The 17085-nt window shown below is 37.4% G+C and overlaps 2 protein-coding genes across 2 annotated transcripts; one reads left to right on the forward strand and one right to left on the reverse strand.

Annotated features, from left to right (window-relative positions):
* Window positions 1–633: 633 nt before the first annotated feature.
* LOC104073567 (protein FAM92A1-like) lies at window positions 634–7427 on the forward strand (the record flags this gene model as incomplete). The annotated part of the gene is made up of 4 exons (XM_009573393.1): window positions 634–769; window positions 1941–2054; window positions 3710–3829; window positions 7320–7427. Coding segments are annotated over 4 exons (478 nt in total), but the record flags the coding sequence as incomplete, so codon positions are not given.
* Window positions 7428–12077: 4650 nt separating this feature from the next.
* RBM12B (RNA binding motif protein 12B) lies at window positions 12078–15755 on the reverse strand. Its single transcript, XM_009573392.1, has 2 exons — window positions 15523–15755; window positions 12078–14800 (listed from the first exon to the last, which is right to left on the reverse strand). Exon 2 carries the CDS (start codon window positions 14770–14772, stop codon window positions 12673–12675), a length of 2100 nt encoding a protein of 699 aa, XP_009571687.1. The 5' UTR covers window positions 14773–14800; window positions 15523–15755; the 3' UTR covers window positions 12078–12672.
* Between the last annotated feature and the right edge of the window lie 1330 nt (window positions 15756–17085).

Here is a 17085-nt window from a genome sequence, read left to right on the forward strand (position 1 = left end):
CCTCGGCCCATCGATCCAGCCTGTCCCTCCCTGCCCAGGAGCCTTCCTACCCTCAAGCAGATCAACACTCCTGCCCAACTTGGTGTCATCTGCAAACTTACTGAGGGAGCACTCAATCCCCTCATCCAGATCATTGATAACAAAATACTGAACAAGACTGGCCCCAAAACTGAGCCCTGGGGAACACCACTCGTGACCGGCTGCCAACTGGATTTAACTTAATAAAGAGTGATCTTTTCTGCTCACCCACCACTCTGGCCTGTGCACTCCTGCCCTCTCCTTTACACCAGCATAAAAAAAACCTTAACTTTTCTGAACGGTAAACGCTTGTGCTGGGTTAGTTCCCTGAACCCACTCACTGTATCGTCAGCGGAGTGTCAGGGCTGGCTCACTGGGATTAGCAGATGATTATTACAGAAAATTGATTAGGGCAGTGGGACTTTCCTGACTGGCTGCAGCTAGTCATTTTTCATGTTTCAGATCAAAGTCACAACAGTGTAGAAGGCATCTTTATTTGTTTATTAAGCAACAAACAAATTTACAAATACAGTAACACGGATGTGTAGTATTTTGAAAACCCAGACTTGCATGTTTTCATGGCAATTAGAGCAAATACCTTTGCATCAAATACAGGACTAATTTCACCTTTGTGTTACTTTACCAGGCTGAAAGTGAATTGCAGAGAGCTTCACTGGATGCAACTCGAACAACTCGGCAATTAGAGGAAACCATTGATAATTTTGAGAAACAGAAAATAAAGGACATAAAAGTATGTGTGCTCACGTTTCAATATATGACATCACATTTCATCTTGCATAATAAAATTACTGTATTTACTCTGGCAAGATTAGCAACATTTAGTATTAACTGAAGCCTACATAAATATCAATCTTGTGGTATTCATAAATATTTCATAATCCAAATATCATGAACTTTGCAATTAAAAAAATCAGTTCATTATTCTTACAGTGTATTGAACTCAGAATTTTCCTGTATCCAATTGTTTAGTGTCTGCACCTTCCAACAGTTGCTGTATTCTACTTCACTGGTAGCTGCATTTGTAAGTGGAATGATATATGTGGATTAATATCAGCAAAATTAACAGAAATAGTGATAAGTAAATAATATATTTATCCATGCTGAAATTTGTGTAGGTTACTGCAGTTAAAAGTTTTACTGATGCAGAAAGCACGAAATGTTCAGTGACTGCAAGTAATCAAAGCTTTCATTTCTCTCTTAATGTCAAACATTAAGTGGCTTAAGTCCCAAAGACTATAGTGACTGAAAAACACTTGCATTATGTTATCTCAAATTTAATTATAAAATTGCTGAAGTGAGATACACTTTTATTAGGGGAGCGGGGGAAAACAGACTAAATAGGAAAAAATGAAAGATGGTTGAAAAACCCAACCAAACCAAACAGTACTTGATGTTAGAGTAATATGAAAAAGATTGTGTGAGTCCTGAAGATGTCATCATTAAGTGGTTTTTTTATCTATAAAGAATATTTTATTACATAAAATACATAATTATCTGTAAATTACAGATATGTCTAGAATTTACAGATAATTTATCCCCAACCTGTTAAAAAAGATTGTCATCAATAAAGCAAAAATCTACTGACTACATCTTGCGAATACATATCAGGGAATATCAAGTGAGTTTTCAGCATGACATTTTATTTATTCCTAATGAGCCTCCTCTTTGCTTTTCAAGCGTTTACGTAGAATTTACTATGAAATGACAGCCGTGTAAGTGACAGCCCAGCCAGCATTTATGTTTCATATCTAAAATTCAGGTCTGACTACTTAAAAGTACTAGGTATCGTACAGTTATTTGTATCATATAAATACCAAGTACCGAATTTAGTAATTTCTTGTATTTGAAGTGGAAATGTACTTTACTGCATTAAGAAAACCTTTGTTTTCATTTGCTTTTAGAACATATTTTCTGAATTTATAACTATTGAAATGTTATTCCATGGGAAAGCTTTAGAGATATATACTGCTGCCTACCAAAATATCCAAAATATTGATGAAAATGAAGATTTAGAGGTAAGAGTGATTAAGATCTGCTTTTCCATTTACTTACTACTTAAAAACAGTTTTCACACTTTGGGGGCTATACATGTCCCAGGCAGAAAATGCGATGTATGTTTCAGGTTCCCAGAACAAACTTATGTGTACTGAGCCCTTTTTTGCACTTCTTCAGCAAGAGCATGCAGGTTTATAAACTCAAGAGATTTTAAGAACAGAGAAGAACTGCTGTGGCAATCTAATCTTTCCCACAAAATACAGATAAGAGACTTTTCCTAAATTAACTGCCACTCCAAGCTCAGCTAATCATAGTTCTTAAAGAACACCTCTGCAGTGAATCTCGCTGTAAAGATGCACAGTAAGAGAAAATCTTACACTGCTCTGATAAGATGTTCTAAAGACTAATTGCTTCATTAAAAATCTCTCTCTTTCTATTCTGAGTTTTGTTTGCTTGTTTTCATCTTTCAGTCGTTGTTTTTTATTAGGCTGTTCTAAAATTAAGAGACATTTGTTACCAAATTGCTTTTTTTGCCTTGTGGCAGTTATAGCTTCCTTTCAGGTCACCCTTTCTGTTCTCTTTGAGTTATAGTCTCTCTTTCCCAAGACATGTTTTTCAGTCCTTTATTCATTCTTGCAGTTCTTCTGGATGTTGGGCTTTTAAACTTACTATCATTGAAATGTATGTTGTGTGTATGTGTTCAGCTTGCCAAGAAAGTTGCATCATTTTCGGTCTTTTTTTGTAAATCTTATCACTCCTAATTTTATTTTTTCCATGACATAGCTCAGGACCAAGGATGGCAGTATTCAGTTAGTGCAAGACATACAAAATAATGATTCTTCAGTGACAGTCATATTTGAGACTACTTGGTATTTTTACTTCATTTAAACTATTGCCATGGCAATTTTGTACTATTCTAGTTTCACAATTAAAATGTCATGTGGCACCAATTCAAAAATATCCTTTAAGTCAATACTTTATCTTCCACAAGCAAATTTCTAATCTCATTTTAAATTTCCTGTTAATTGGACAATATTTACTTTCCATAAAAATATTGACTGACCATAATTGTACCATCTTCCTTGACTTTATTAATAAAGTCTTGCATGAATAGCTTTATTATTTTTAACATCAGGCTGTTAGTCTTACAATTTACTCTTTTTGGCTATTGGAAAGAACTTGTAAATAAAATGGCTATTACAGTCTCCCCTGTATTTTAGAGTTTTCCCAAATTTTTCTTGAGCTGCACATCTGAACATTTCAGATAAAATTTCTCTGATGCAGCTGTGACTGGCAGCAAGGATTTGTTTGTGAAGGGGCTAATAGTCTCCGAGAAATGGAGACCCTGAAGGGAGTTGCTGGGGTTCATACCTCTAGGTTAGCCTGAAACTCAGCTACATATGTTGGTAGGAAACCATTGCAGTTTTCCACTTGTAAATCCCCTCAGATCTTTGAAGAATGTTTACTTTGACCATGTAAGTGTGTTGATATGTCTCAGGTTGAGCAAGGATGTTGTTTCACCTAAAAGTGACTACAGTTCAAACTACAGTTGTTGCATATCTCTAGAGCAGGTTTAATTGTTCAATGCTGCATTTCCGTTAGCTTCAGTCTTGGTGATTGTTAGCTTGCAAGCTGTATCATGGCACCCAAATGACAGCTTTCTTCATTTGAACAGGTTTTTCGGAGCTCGCTTTATCCACCAGACTATCAGTCTCGCTTAGACATAGTTCGTGCAAATTCAAAGTCCCCCCTGCAAAGAACTGGCTCCTTAAAATCTTCATTGAGGACAGTACAGGTAAGAAAGAAAAATGAAATGCTAGATCACTGTATTAAAAGAATGTCTTAAGTAGAGCCTTAGCCAACGTACATGTACATGGATCCACTCTCTTTACTCAAAATAATGTCACCTTACTGGGCTATGCAGTGTATCTGCAGAGGAGGATCACATGGCAGAAAAAGGGGTGGAACACCCTACTAATGCAGTCACTATAGGGCAGTAAAGAAGAGGCAGGCATCTTGTTCCGCACACCCCACACGCTGCCCTTTCTGATTCTGCAAATAGTGTGTTGCATCAGGGTCAGTACCTTGAATTACACTAAGGGCTCTAATCTCTGGAACCCACCAAACATCTCACTAGCAAAAAATGCTGCGTTCAGAAAAACCTTCAGGTGACTTGTTTTACCTTTCTGTGAATCTTTCACTCCCAAAGTTTTCACAAGTCTAGTTTCATGCTACATAATAATCATTTACTGACCATAATGCAGTACTTCGGAACTTTGCATTTAAAGCAGTACAAATAATATGGTAAGCGATTCACAGAATCATACAAAGGCTTTCAGACACACACACACACGCACGCAGGCAAACGCTAACCGTAGGTAGGGAGTGGGGCGGGAAGTCACTGCATACCAGATGGGATAAACTGTGCCAGTAACACAATACTTGTCTTTCAGAGGATTTAGCACATATCATCCTTGAATTTATTTCTGGTTCTGTGGACAACCTTTCTGTATTATTTCCATATTAAAAATCTAAAGTACTCCTTGAGGTTGATTCATTTATTCACGAAGAGCCACCTCCTTTTAAAGTTCTGGTGCCTTAACGTGATGTCATGTTGCTTTGTCAAGCAACATGATAATTTAAGTATGTCCTGTCAGTTACTCCTGGAATGAGTATTCTGGAAGGAGTACTGTCTGCTAAATTACCAAAAGCAGGAATTTGCAAAGACCACTGATATTTTTATGCCCATCTTAATGCTTTTGTCCCTCAACTCCTTCCCCCTTGACTTTCATCGTTGTTTTCAACTCACGCTCAGACTAGCTGAAGCAATTGAGATGCTAGTTTCTCCATCCTGCCTGCCAGACTTCATTTACCAGACAGTACTATAAAACCACAAGGAAAGGAGCAGTGGGCAATCCTGTTAGAATTAATGTCCCAAGCTGCACTGACAGCACAACAATAAGACTCGCTTTTTTTCATTTGTATGCAATTAATATTATCAGGAGAGAAAACTTCTACACACCAGGAAAGCTGTTTTTCATAGGATGGCTCCCCATTATGAGAAAACCCCTTCAGCAGTTCAGGGCTTTTTTTAAACATGACCATTGCAGATACTTAGTTTTACACAAGTGCTGAAAAAGCTATTTAAGTTTTCACGACAATCCTTTGTAAATCCCTTCGTTTTGCACTTTACTTGGCAATTTATCTTCCGCATTTTGTTTTACTGATTCAGGTTGGTATGCTGTATTTTGGACAGAACTATAGCAGAAGAGAATGACCTTTTCCAGATATTTTAAATCAAACTTAGCTACACAAGTTTTATCCACATGCATTTAATATAGCCCACTGTTTTGCACCTGCCCTCTAAGACAGCAAAGTATCATTTTAACCATGGCTGAAAATGTCTGCATCCAGGTGTTCCAACCCTGCTCGGTGCGTAAGACATGAGGCGAGAATTGCCATGCTTTCTGTAGTAGCACATGCAGTGAAACATGCAACTTAACAGCTTAAGCAAGGACAGTCATCACCTACGTGCAAACTTAGAGAATTCATTTGCACATAAAATTGTTTATGATAAGCAACAAATTATCAGATTCCATTAAATATTTTAAATTAAATTATTTTTTCAGCATTAAGTATTAAAAAATTAAATTTTCAAGTACTGGCATGTTCTAGCTTTATGGCAAAATAACGTTGATTTAAACTTCCTAATTTCCTTTCTCACTTTCCTTTCTCTAATCCAGTTTGGTTCTTAAGTTAGCCATCTTACCACCACCTCACCGCCACCAGTGATAACATTTAATTTACTATTTAGTTAATTACAGCATGGTCAGAGGTACTTAAGTAGCGAGCAGAAAAAAGCCTTAAAGCCAAAATAGCACCTCTTATTTCAGGAAAGGGGAAGGGGGAGCTTTTATTCAGAAATATGATTGAAGTTCTGCTTAAGAATTTCAGATGCTCTTACTAGAAAAAACTTGGAAAATTAGGCTATCCATTGAAATGAAGCTACCTTAACAGGCTCAATCTGCAGCACTCGTTAATCTCCAACTACAAATCAGTGTCATTGTCTTTTTCTTCTTTCACAGAATGAAAGATTGCTGGTTTAGGCATTTAGACTCAAGTTAACCCAGCTTCATCCAATGATTAACTCCATTTTCTGTTATGTTCAGAGATTTGTAAGCAAGCATTTGCTTCAAGCTAAATTATGTACTTTGTGAGCATCAACAAGACTAAGGATTTTTCTGCTTTCATTAGTTCAGTGATTGCAGTTTGCTTTATGCACACACAAAAAACTTTTGTTACATACATAGCTGTGTGAATTATGAAATCTCAGAAGTCAATTCAATAACCAGCATTTAAGGACTTTTAAAATAGGGGGTTGTTTAAAAAAAAAAAAGGCAAGTTTTGTCTTCAATACTGAAGTTTTATTATATCGCTGTATGTGAGAAAACTCAGAAAACATAACCAAAATTAGAGCTGCAGATGCCCTTAGAGAACTGCATTCAAAAGCATTCCAGATGACTTGCATAACTATCTTTGAGTTTAATGTTTCTTTTCTCATGGGGAAAGAAAAAAAATACATATATTCTACTTTAAATTGTAAATGTTGCATCTTCTATGAAGAATCTATCTTCAATAGGAATTAGATTGAGCCCTCATTAGAAAAAAGTATAGATGGCAGAATCTGTCAGATGAGATGAAAGCTTGGCAGCTGGCACTTGTTTTTAACATTTGATGAACTAAGAAAGGACTACAGCATCATTCTGAAGGGCAAGCGCTGATGGGCAGGGAAAGAAGTTCATATATGAATCAAGACTCTTCTAGTAAAGTTTGTCTAATTTATTCTCAAAAACAGCTTAGAGCAGCATAGTGTTGAGTTTTTCGTTTAACTGAAGAGGTTTGTTATCTTCAAGATTATGCCTTAATACTCATCTTCGGCCTGCTGTCTCAACAGCCAACCCAGAAAAAAACTGACTTACATCCTGTTGATTTTTAGCATTAATTCGATCAATGCATACTTTTCCCTATCCTATAATAGTTCTCAGGACTATGGGGATTTTTTTAGCTTTTAAAAATCATTACTGTATTTATATTCTGTGCCATGTATCTTTCTGTTGGCATTGTGCATGTTACTAGAAGTTGAAGTGTTAAGGGATAAACAACTTCCCCCGTACCCCTAAACAAAAAACCTACTAGTACTTAGACTGGAAATGCCAACAGATAATTTGTTTTCTTTCAGGAGAACAAACACTTTATTTACTTTTGTTGGAATTTTGTTTTAGCAGATTTCCAGCAGTATGCTAAGAAAAGATGAAGAAGAAGAGGAGGAGGAAGATGAAGATGAGGAAGACGAGGAGGAGGAGGAATTAGATGCTACTAAGGAAGTGAGATAACAAAACTGTTCTAAGAGTCTTTTTTTTTCTGATTGGGGAAAAAAAAGATTTCCCTTTACATAAAGGCTTTTGTGTGTTATCAAAAACTTCACTGAGGGTGTATTTTTAAAATTCCAACAGGAGCAACAATTGCCACTAACAGTAGAGTGCCAGAAACAAATGATCAGTTTCAAAGAATGGAACAGAATCTGCTGAAAATGGACAATTTCAGTAGCTAGAAAATGAAATATTTAAATAGAATCCTGTATTATATTTGCATAGATGTTATATTGCAGTCCATTTGCTTAAACTTACATGATGAACAGTGTCCAAAAACTGCACTAAGCTGACAAGCAATTACGAACATAAGGGTTTGCCTGTTCCTTTGCCAATATATTACCTTATTCTCTAGCTACACCTCCTGGATTTAGTAAGTCCTGTAGCTATACCTGTCATAAGTGGTTTTATACACCCTAAAGTAACTGTAGTACTCAAGAAACTGATTACAGCAACAATCCTGTTACATTTTGTTACCCACCTTGGATGGCAGAAGGCAGGGTGAGGTGTATTGTCCTTCCATTCTCATTTTCCTCAGGCTTGACTAAGATGACTTTTGATTGCTTTACACATACAGAATGAACATTAACAAATAAGGACCTAGCCCAGTATCTACTTTTAATGCTGCTTTGCTTTTAAATAAAAGTGCCTTCATAATAAAACTAGTTGATATTTTATACAGTTGACATTTATTATATTAGTTGACATGCTATATATAGTTCAAGTTTCATGTTTTTAACTGGTTGATTCAGTTACCGATTCTATCAAACATACAAGAAATTACACATTCTGAGTGTAATTTCTTATCCTGTTTGGAGATGGTGGTTATGCATGTTCATTTTGAATAGCATACAATTGTCTGCCAGAAAGCTGCTACCATACTGTTAATTTCCAGCTTTGGTATCTGCTGAATGTAGAAAGAACACATGTATAAATCTAGAATTTAAACCTGTAACTGGGAAAACTATCTTAAGTTATAACCAAATATTCTTTCAGTTAAGGAAATAAACCAGGAAGTGCATTTTTAATATTGATGCTGCCTTTGTCCATGCAAAGTATGCAATGCATACTTACTTTGACAGGTGAAAAAACAGGTTTTGCCAAGAATTAATGTGATGAGAACATACGTGAACATGTCACAATATAGGGTTCTGTTTTAAACCCAGAAAATAGTTTTACACCAGAATTACATACTATTGACATTGAACTACTGTTGACAAGGAGTAGAATACTAATGACCAAAACTTAAAAAGTATCTAGGTAACTAATTCCCATCTATTTCAGCAAGTAGGGCACTTCAATAAATATTAGTATCACAACATCAGAATTATGATGATCACCGCTTTACCATTTCATATTCAATGGAGTCGTGTAATCCAAAACAGATGGTTAACTTCATGACTGTACCGGGTTTTCGTATAATACAGACATTGCAAATACCAATTATTTCTGTACTATGCCTTGAAAAAGGAATTCTGAATAACAAAGGAAGCAGTGCTTAGATTAATTCCCACTAAAAGCTTAGTAGTTAGGGTACAGAAAGAGAATTTTCTTATCCTCAGCAGCTTCAAATTCCTTCTCCTCCCCTACCTCACATAGGAATTACAGAAAAACTTGCAGAAAGGGAGAAATACAGTGTTGGGCAACTTTGTCCTGCATATATGATGTCTTAAGTTTGCATCTTGGACAGCAATTGTGTGACCTCGAAACTATAGATGAAGGTCACTGATTAATGTATTTTAAAGCCAGAAGAGGAGGAATTTAGAATGTAATTACAGAATTAAATATTGCCTAAAGATAGTTTTGCAAAGATTCTTCTCATGGCGTTAAGCGTGGACTGCAAGACTGACAGTACTGCATTTGTTCATGTATATTTTTGACCACGGACATGTAGATGATGCAGTCTTGAATCCATTCTTGGTAAGAGTATTTTGCCACTCCATTGAACATGCTGGCCCATCCCTTTGGGACTATGGATTATCTTCTTGTACTCATCAAACTGTCATATGTTATGGCTTTCCTGAATGCCTTAAGCTGCTTCTATACATGATCACCATTACTAGTTTTTGATGACAGAAACTGTTCTCCTTTAAATCATACTTTTTGGACAATGGTAGCAAAAGCAACCTCAGAATAAGCGTACTAAGGAAACTAGCTATATTCTGTATCAACACCACAGCATTTCCTTTGTTATTCTTTCACTACACGGATGGTGCTTAAAAAAGAAGAGCAATAATTCAAGCCATGTAATTATAGACTGTCTCTGATGTGTCTTGTATACTGAAAGTACAGTGCCTCCAAACATTAAATATCTAAAGTTATAAAACCCTTATTATCAGGAAATGCTGTCACCACAGCATGCACCTGTACCACCTCTTCAAGGAGAATCAGAATATAATGCCTATGTATACACATACACATCCCAATTGCGGGGGGGGAACCCAAAACGCCAGCCAAAACATACTAGCAAGGTAACAGCTATAAACTGAGAACCAACTGTCTTTGTTAACCTTATTATTTAACTGATGTACTGGCATCCTTTCCTAATTTCCCTCTGCTTCAGATCATCTCTGCATACTTTGAAGTACAGGTTTTGTCTTCATAGACCTTTAAAAAACCCACTTTTTTGGCCTATCAATCAGACATTTCATATAGTAACCTAGAGTAGTCACAAACTCTAATGTGGCTTTAAATTAAAGACAAATTAGCTATAAGGCAAACAAAAAACATTTTTAAATGCCTTAATTATGACCTCTGCCGTTATAGCTTTGTGACTCTTTTTATGCATTCACTAGGGGGTGGAAAAAGTTTACTTTCCTTTTATGGTATTTATCAGCAATTACTCAAACTTCCTTGAGAACAGATAATGCTTTTTCTAAAAGATAATCTCATGCTTAACCAGAGAAATACCTATAAATTCCCCTATCCTTCCAGTCTCCAAATCCTTTTTTTAATTACAAGAATTCATGTGTGTGTACCAACACTGCTCTAGAAGCATGGTAAAAAGTTTACCAATTTATTTTCAGTTTTTGAAATCTCCTGTTGTGTAGTAGCTAGAAGAACTTTAAAACCAACAAATCATCTAAAGCTGATTAACTGGAAAAGCTACTTGCATTCACATTTACAAAACAGCTGATAATACAGAGGCAAAACTTAGTAGTAGAGACAATATTAGCTTACAAAAATAATCACGAAGTTTTCAACAGCATGATTAGGTCAGACAAGTTTATTTTGAGGATTCTTATAACACATCTTTCTTTTCTCTGCAAGTCTTCTGGCTCCTTGATCTTTTTTATAGCAATTATGAAATAAAAGCACCAACGTGTTGTGGATTTTTCTTAATTTTAATTCCATTTAAATTCAGAGGAGGATTCAGAACAGTATGCTTCTGAAACTAATTCCTACCAGACAGCAAAAAAAGATATGTAAGTGTTCAGAATTGGAAAATTTGGCCACATTTAAGTTTCTTTGCTCAGAGGAATCTACATATACAGACTTGGTATTATCATTCTCATTCAAAATGCTTTTTTCCTAGCACTTGAAACAGAAGACAAATAAGAAGAAATGAAGCTACACTGGCCTTTTAAAAATAGAACAACAACAAAAAATTTCTCGATTTTTTGTTGCTTCTACTTAAGAGAGTTTACCTGGAAGTTTAGTAACAATGATGACTTTACATAAACAAAGTAATTAAGGTTTGACCACCAGTGAGGGTGAGTCACTGGAACAGGCTGCCCAGAGAGGCTGTGGAGTCTCCATCTTCAGAGATACTCAAAATCCAATGGATAAGGCCTTGAATAACCTGTTCTAGTTGACACTGCTTTGAGAAGGGGGTTGGACTAGAGACCTCCAGGTCCCTTCCAATCTCAACTACTCTATGAATCTATGATGTTTTGGTATTGCCTGAGCAAAGGTTAAAACAGGTTTTCATCACCTAGTTGCAACTTTGTTGTCTTAGTTTGAGAGGGGACTAAAACTTCATAAAATTCTTTAGTAGCCCAAGTATTACCTTGTTGCAATGTCAACAATGGTAGAAAGTCATCATCCACACAACCAAAGCTTCCTCCTAAGCCTGACTGTTCAAGATACAGGTTTTCCTCAAACAGGCTAGCTTTTATTTCTTCCTAAAATTTAAACATGCTGGTACCAAACCAATCAAAGCATTCTAAATACTGACATAAGCGTTTATTTTCTTACATAAGAAAATAACGTAGTTGGTTGTCAGCTCAGTTGCCAGTGACAGATGTTAGTTAAAACTAATCAGAGATTGACCTGGAATGCATCCAGACATCATTAGCAAGTTAATATTCATATTACAAGCACGTGGAGATAAAACAAAGACCACTCCAGAAGCTCAGGCTGAAGTCTTGATCTAATTCCAAGGTTCATTTTCTGCCTCAAGGTACTACAGTGAGTGAGGAGAACAAGAAAGCCTATCCAACTGATTAATACAGATTTTGCAGTCTTTGTAAACTATATATTCCTTGCTGTGTTGACATACTGTAGTAAGTTCACCCTTTCCAGAGGAAGCACCCAGCATCATTCTCACCAAGACCCACGTATGCTGAGCATAATAGTTGAGATCATTAACAAGTTTTAAATACAAGACACATATTTAATGGCAATTTCTTTTTTATTTTAAAAAAAGTTGCAAAGCCAGCTAATGTGAACAGGAAGCTCTTTTTTCTTCTTTTAATAGGAATGCCTGCAACCACATGAAACCCAACAAAACCTGAACAGTTTACACAAAAAAAAAAAAAAATCAGTCATTTTATAATTTTATTAAGCTAACCTCAGTAAGAAGCGCTATCTACTAATGCAGTAGCATTAGAACTGAAGTTCTTCTATTTGAACCGTTTGCATGGTCAATCAACCAGCAGTTCCATTTTTATTTGATGCAAAGTTATGAGACATGGAATTAAAGCAAACTAAAAAAAACCCCATTACAACTCCATGCCTTTATGCCTTGATGTGAGACATTCAATGTCCTCCAGAATTTCTGGGCTCTTCTCAAGAAGTAGGCACAGTACAGTTCTCATATCTTAACCATACAGATATTTCAACCAAGAGCTAAACAACTGAACTAGGTATTATTTACAACCGTTGATGGGAACTGTTTCTTCTGCATCTTCCGGTAATTAAAAAAGTGAAAATAACCATCAATACTGTCAAATCTAGAATGTTTTACTCTAGAGCATCTTTTCCTCCTTTACAGCAAGCTCAACTTAACTTTCCGTGGACCAATTGGCCTATCATTCAGTTCATTAATAGCAGCCATAGCTTCCTCATAGTTTGTCATAGCAACGATGGCATCACCCGAAGGTAATCCTTGTTCGTTGTACTGTACAGAAACTGACTCTGGTATGACTCTGTAGCCATAGAAAAAATCCAGAATCTCATTAGGAGTAGCTTTAAAAGGTAAATTTTTCAATCTAATAGGAACAACACGTTCAGAACCACCACTGAAATTTGGATCCGGCATAAATCTTCCTTCAGGAAAACTTCCCATTTTATTATTCCCAAACTCCACTCTGCCAAAATGTTCACTGTCACCACCAAAATCCATGAGGGGTGGCGGACCTCTAAAATCCTTAGGAGGGCACATGAAATCCTCAGGGGGGTGCCTAAATTCAGAAGGATGCCTGAAGTTCCCAGGAGGACCAAATGAATGCATGGGTGGCCCTTGTGGTGGCCCAGATGGTGAACCAACTGGACGGGAAAGCTCACCTCTGTCATATGGATGTGAATGACTCTGCATTTCATTTGGTGCAGACAATGGTACAGTTACACCAAACTTCTGCATCTGCTCTTCAGATATAAGTCTTATTAATACCTCCGTTCCCAAGAATCTTCGACGATTTAAATTTTCTGCTTTCACGGCTTGTTCTTCAGATTTAAACTTCACTAATGCTTCTCCCAGCCCTACTCCTTTTTCATCGTAGAGCAAGTAAATATCATCTTCATCAATATCAAATCTCGCAAAGAACTTTTGTACTTCAATTTTTGACACATCAAATGGAAAATTCCTTACATAAACACACATCTTAGGGCCAGAATGACCTTCCCTATAACTTTTTTCTGGTATGGCCTGTCCAGGATGATCTCTGTCCTGTGATCTTTTCCTCTCACAAGAATCAATTATTTTCAACATTGACTTTCTTGAAATTGGAAAAATGTAAACAGGACGATTGAGAAGAACCTTTCTGTGACATTCCAAAGCAGCCTGATAATCTCTCTCACTCCTTAACATCACAAAGGCATCTCTAGTCCTCCTCTGATGCTTATCCGTTAGAAGCTTGATTTGTTTGCTGCATATATCCAGATCAGGGAAAAAAGCTCTTAAATCTCTCTTCTCCAGATTAGTAGATAGATTTCTTAAGTGTATGTAATATTCCTGGTTGGGAGGTGAACGAGAACGTGTTCTTTGTCTCCTTGGTGATCTTGAATGAGAATGCTTCCTTGAATGCATGTAGCCTGAACTTCTTGGAGAACGGTCTTCGCACAAAAAGTGATCAATTTCATTTGGCATGTCTACCCTCCCACCATATTCAATCCACCGTTCCTCTGTAGATGGGCTTATTTCTATGAACCTCTGACCCATGTATTGTCTATGACGTTTAAGTCCTTCTAAGGCATCACCAGGCGTAGCAAATTTTACCAAGCAATCACCATTGTTTAAACCATTGCGATGCTTTATCAGAATCACTCCATCCACATGTATCCCAGAAAGGAAAGCACGTACTTCATCTTCTGTTGCAGAGTAAGGTATACCACGTAGAAATAAGTAAAGATCATCTGGATTAAATGGATGAGAATCCTTTCTTGACTGATAGCTTGATTTAGGCATACCTATATCAGCACGTCTTGTGCCATTGGTATGGAAACCAGCCTCCGGATGATTTGGTGGACCATAACCAGGTTTACTTATTCCTTTTGGAAAAGCCGTGACTAAACGTGGAATGTCTCCAACACCTGATACACCAGAACCATTAGTACCTGTTCTTCTAGAGCCAGACATAGTTTCTCGTCCCCCACGGTCAAATCGTTTCCGGCTCATTTCTATGGTATTCTGCATTTCTGCCTTGCTGCTGAGAAAGAGCTCTATGCGCGAGTCCTTGATAAACCCTCCTGAACAGCTCATGGCACGCCGTGCATCTTCGTCTGTTGCAAATATAATAAAAGCCTCCCCAATCTCTCCTCCAATAATATGCACACCTCCATCAGGAATATTCAATCCCAAGAAGAAACGACGAATATCTGCAGGACCCGCAACAACAGGAAGCCCCTGTAAACGGATGACTACAGCCATGCTGAGCTCAACCCACAGCAAAAATCACCTGCAGACAAAAAGGTACACATGATAGCACGTCTTTAGTACTCAGCTATTACAGTATCTTAACACTTAAGAAGCTAGAGCCTTTTTAATGAATGTCCTTGTCTCAATCAAGAGAGAAGGTATCAAAAAACCCACAAGTTCACAAGAACAAGATTAAAACAAGATTCACTGAAAGTTGATTAGTCAGAACAGTTAGCTACTCCACCAGCACGTGTGCACAAGTCTATCAATATTCCCTGTCCTAAGGGCAACAAAATCCACCTAAGTCACTCCTCACCATCCACGATACCTAAAGAACACATAAAGTCTTTCATGGCACAGTTACTGTATGCCAGAGATCTCTGCCCAGTCCTGAGGAACAAAAAAAAAAAAATCCTGTTTACTTTTGAATAGGACACTTGTGATCGTAACACAGAAAATACTAGATGATAAAAGGAGAAAGGAAAAAGGATAACTACGTCTCTGGAAAATGAAGTAATTCACCAGCAGTGATGACTTTACTGCTTTGACAAGTTGCTCTACCCAGTGATCAGTTCTGTTCAATAACATGTTTTCTCAGCGTTCAAAAATGTTGTCTCTTTCATGTAGTCAGAGTATTAACTGCAGCAGCCACATGCACTCAGGAGAGCATATCCTAGTTCCCAGCCACAAGTCTGCGAGAAAAAAGGCCGTGTATGATCCTGTGACAAGTCAGTGAGAAGTGTTAAGCTTTTGGCAGCTTACCTGTTTCTGCTTTGAAGACCTGATAAATTCTGTAAAATCAACTTAACTGTGGAAAGAAAATGAAACATAATTAATGGCTGATATCTGTACTTCGCTTTACATACTGTGCTACACTGCTGCAGCTCATCCATAGCAGTGGCTAATATTAAAGCCAAGCATGTAATGAACCCACAATTTGGGATACTATGAAGAACTCCTTTCCATGTTCCAAGATGCTATGCACTGCATCTTTGTGTTTCCATTTTAGAAGCAAAAGAAATTCAAAATTTAAGTTGACTTCTGCAAATGATGAAAACACGATGAGATTACTTGGTCATCAGTTGTGCCACACTGAACTGTTGAAATGAAACAGACTGACAGTAAATCGAGGAAAAAAAACTCTCAATTCAATTCTTTTGAGTCCTTGAAAGATGCGTAAGTCCATCTCAAGATTACAGTACGTGTCCATTCTTCTGAAATCCACCTGCTTTCAAAGTTCACAAGAGTATGCTACTCACCAGTCCAGCACTGCACTTAGTGTACACAGTGAAGACAATCAAATGAAAGAGCAAAAATATCCAACAACGAGAAACTTCAGAGAGTACTTCAATTTACAAAGCAAACTTCAGTATTTTCCCTATGTGTTTACTGCCTTTCAAACATAAGAACAAGAATTACTTTAATACACTGAGTTGAACATATCCTGATTTTCAACATTATCTAACATCACACAACACATTACACAGTACTCTCAGAACAAACACAAGCTTCTGTAGCAGATAACTACATCCCTTCAAAAAAAAAAAAAAACAAGAGCCCAATGCTCCAATGACAAGTGTTTGAGAATACCCCTTGTACAAACCCCTTGCTCAATAGCAAACGTAAAGCACTAGATCCTGATGCCAAGTTACGTATTGATCACAGTAACTACCACTCCACCTGAGCTTAGCAAAACAAGAGCAAAACCCAAATTCTGTAACTATCAGATTCTACGTCACTTCTACATCAGCACTTTGTAAACACAACAAACCAAACAACTGCCTATTTAGTAACTGCACTGAAGATCATCTGCTCTCTCTATTTTTGTGGTGGGTTGACCCCGGCCAGCAGCCAAGCACCCACACAGCTGATCGTTCACTCTTCATCCCCACCAGCAGGATGGGGAAGAAAACAGGAAGAACAAAGTCAAGAAAACTTGTGGGTCAAGATAAAGACAGTTTAATCGGTGAAGGAAGGAGAAAAAAGTGAAACAAAGGAAATCATTCACCACCTCCCACAGGCTTGACTGATGCCCAGCCTGCCTCCAACCAACCACCACCTTGGAAGCCAATTAAAAAATCCCCACCCCCCCAAGAACAATGATCAAACAAAAACCTTCTTCTTCCTCTGCCTCAGGTTTTGTTGCTGAGCATGATGTTACATGGCATGGAATATCCCTTTGGTCAGTTTGGGTCAGCTGTCCCAGCTGTGTCCCCTCCCAGCTTCTTGCCTACTCCCAGTGTACTTGCTGGGGTGGCAGAGTGGGGGGGAAAAAGAGAAAGCCTTCACACTGTGCAAACGCTGTTCAGCCATAGCCAAAACACT

The sequence above is a fragment of the Fulmarus glacialis genome, unplaced genomic scaffold (assembly GCF_000690835.1).
Source record: "Fulmarus glacialis isolate BGI_N327 unplaced genomic scaffold, ASM69083v1 scaffold13792, whole genome shotgun sequence".
NCBI lineage: Eukaryota > Metazoa > Chordata > Aves > Procellariiformes > Procellariidae > Fulmarus > Fulmarus glacialis.

Excerpts from the sequence above, each read along its gene's own strand:
- RBM12B (XM_009573392.1), bottom strand. The coding sequence starts at position 14,772 with ATGGCTGTAGTCATCCGTTTACAGGGGCTTCCTGTTGTTGCGGGTCCT.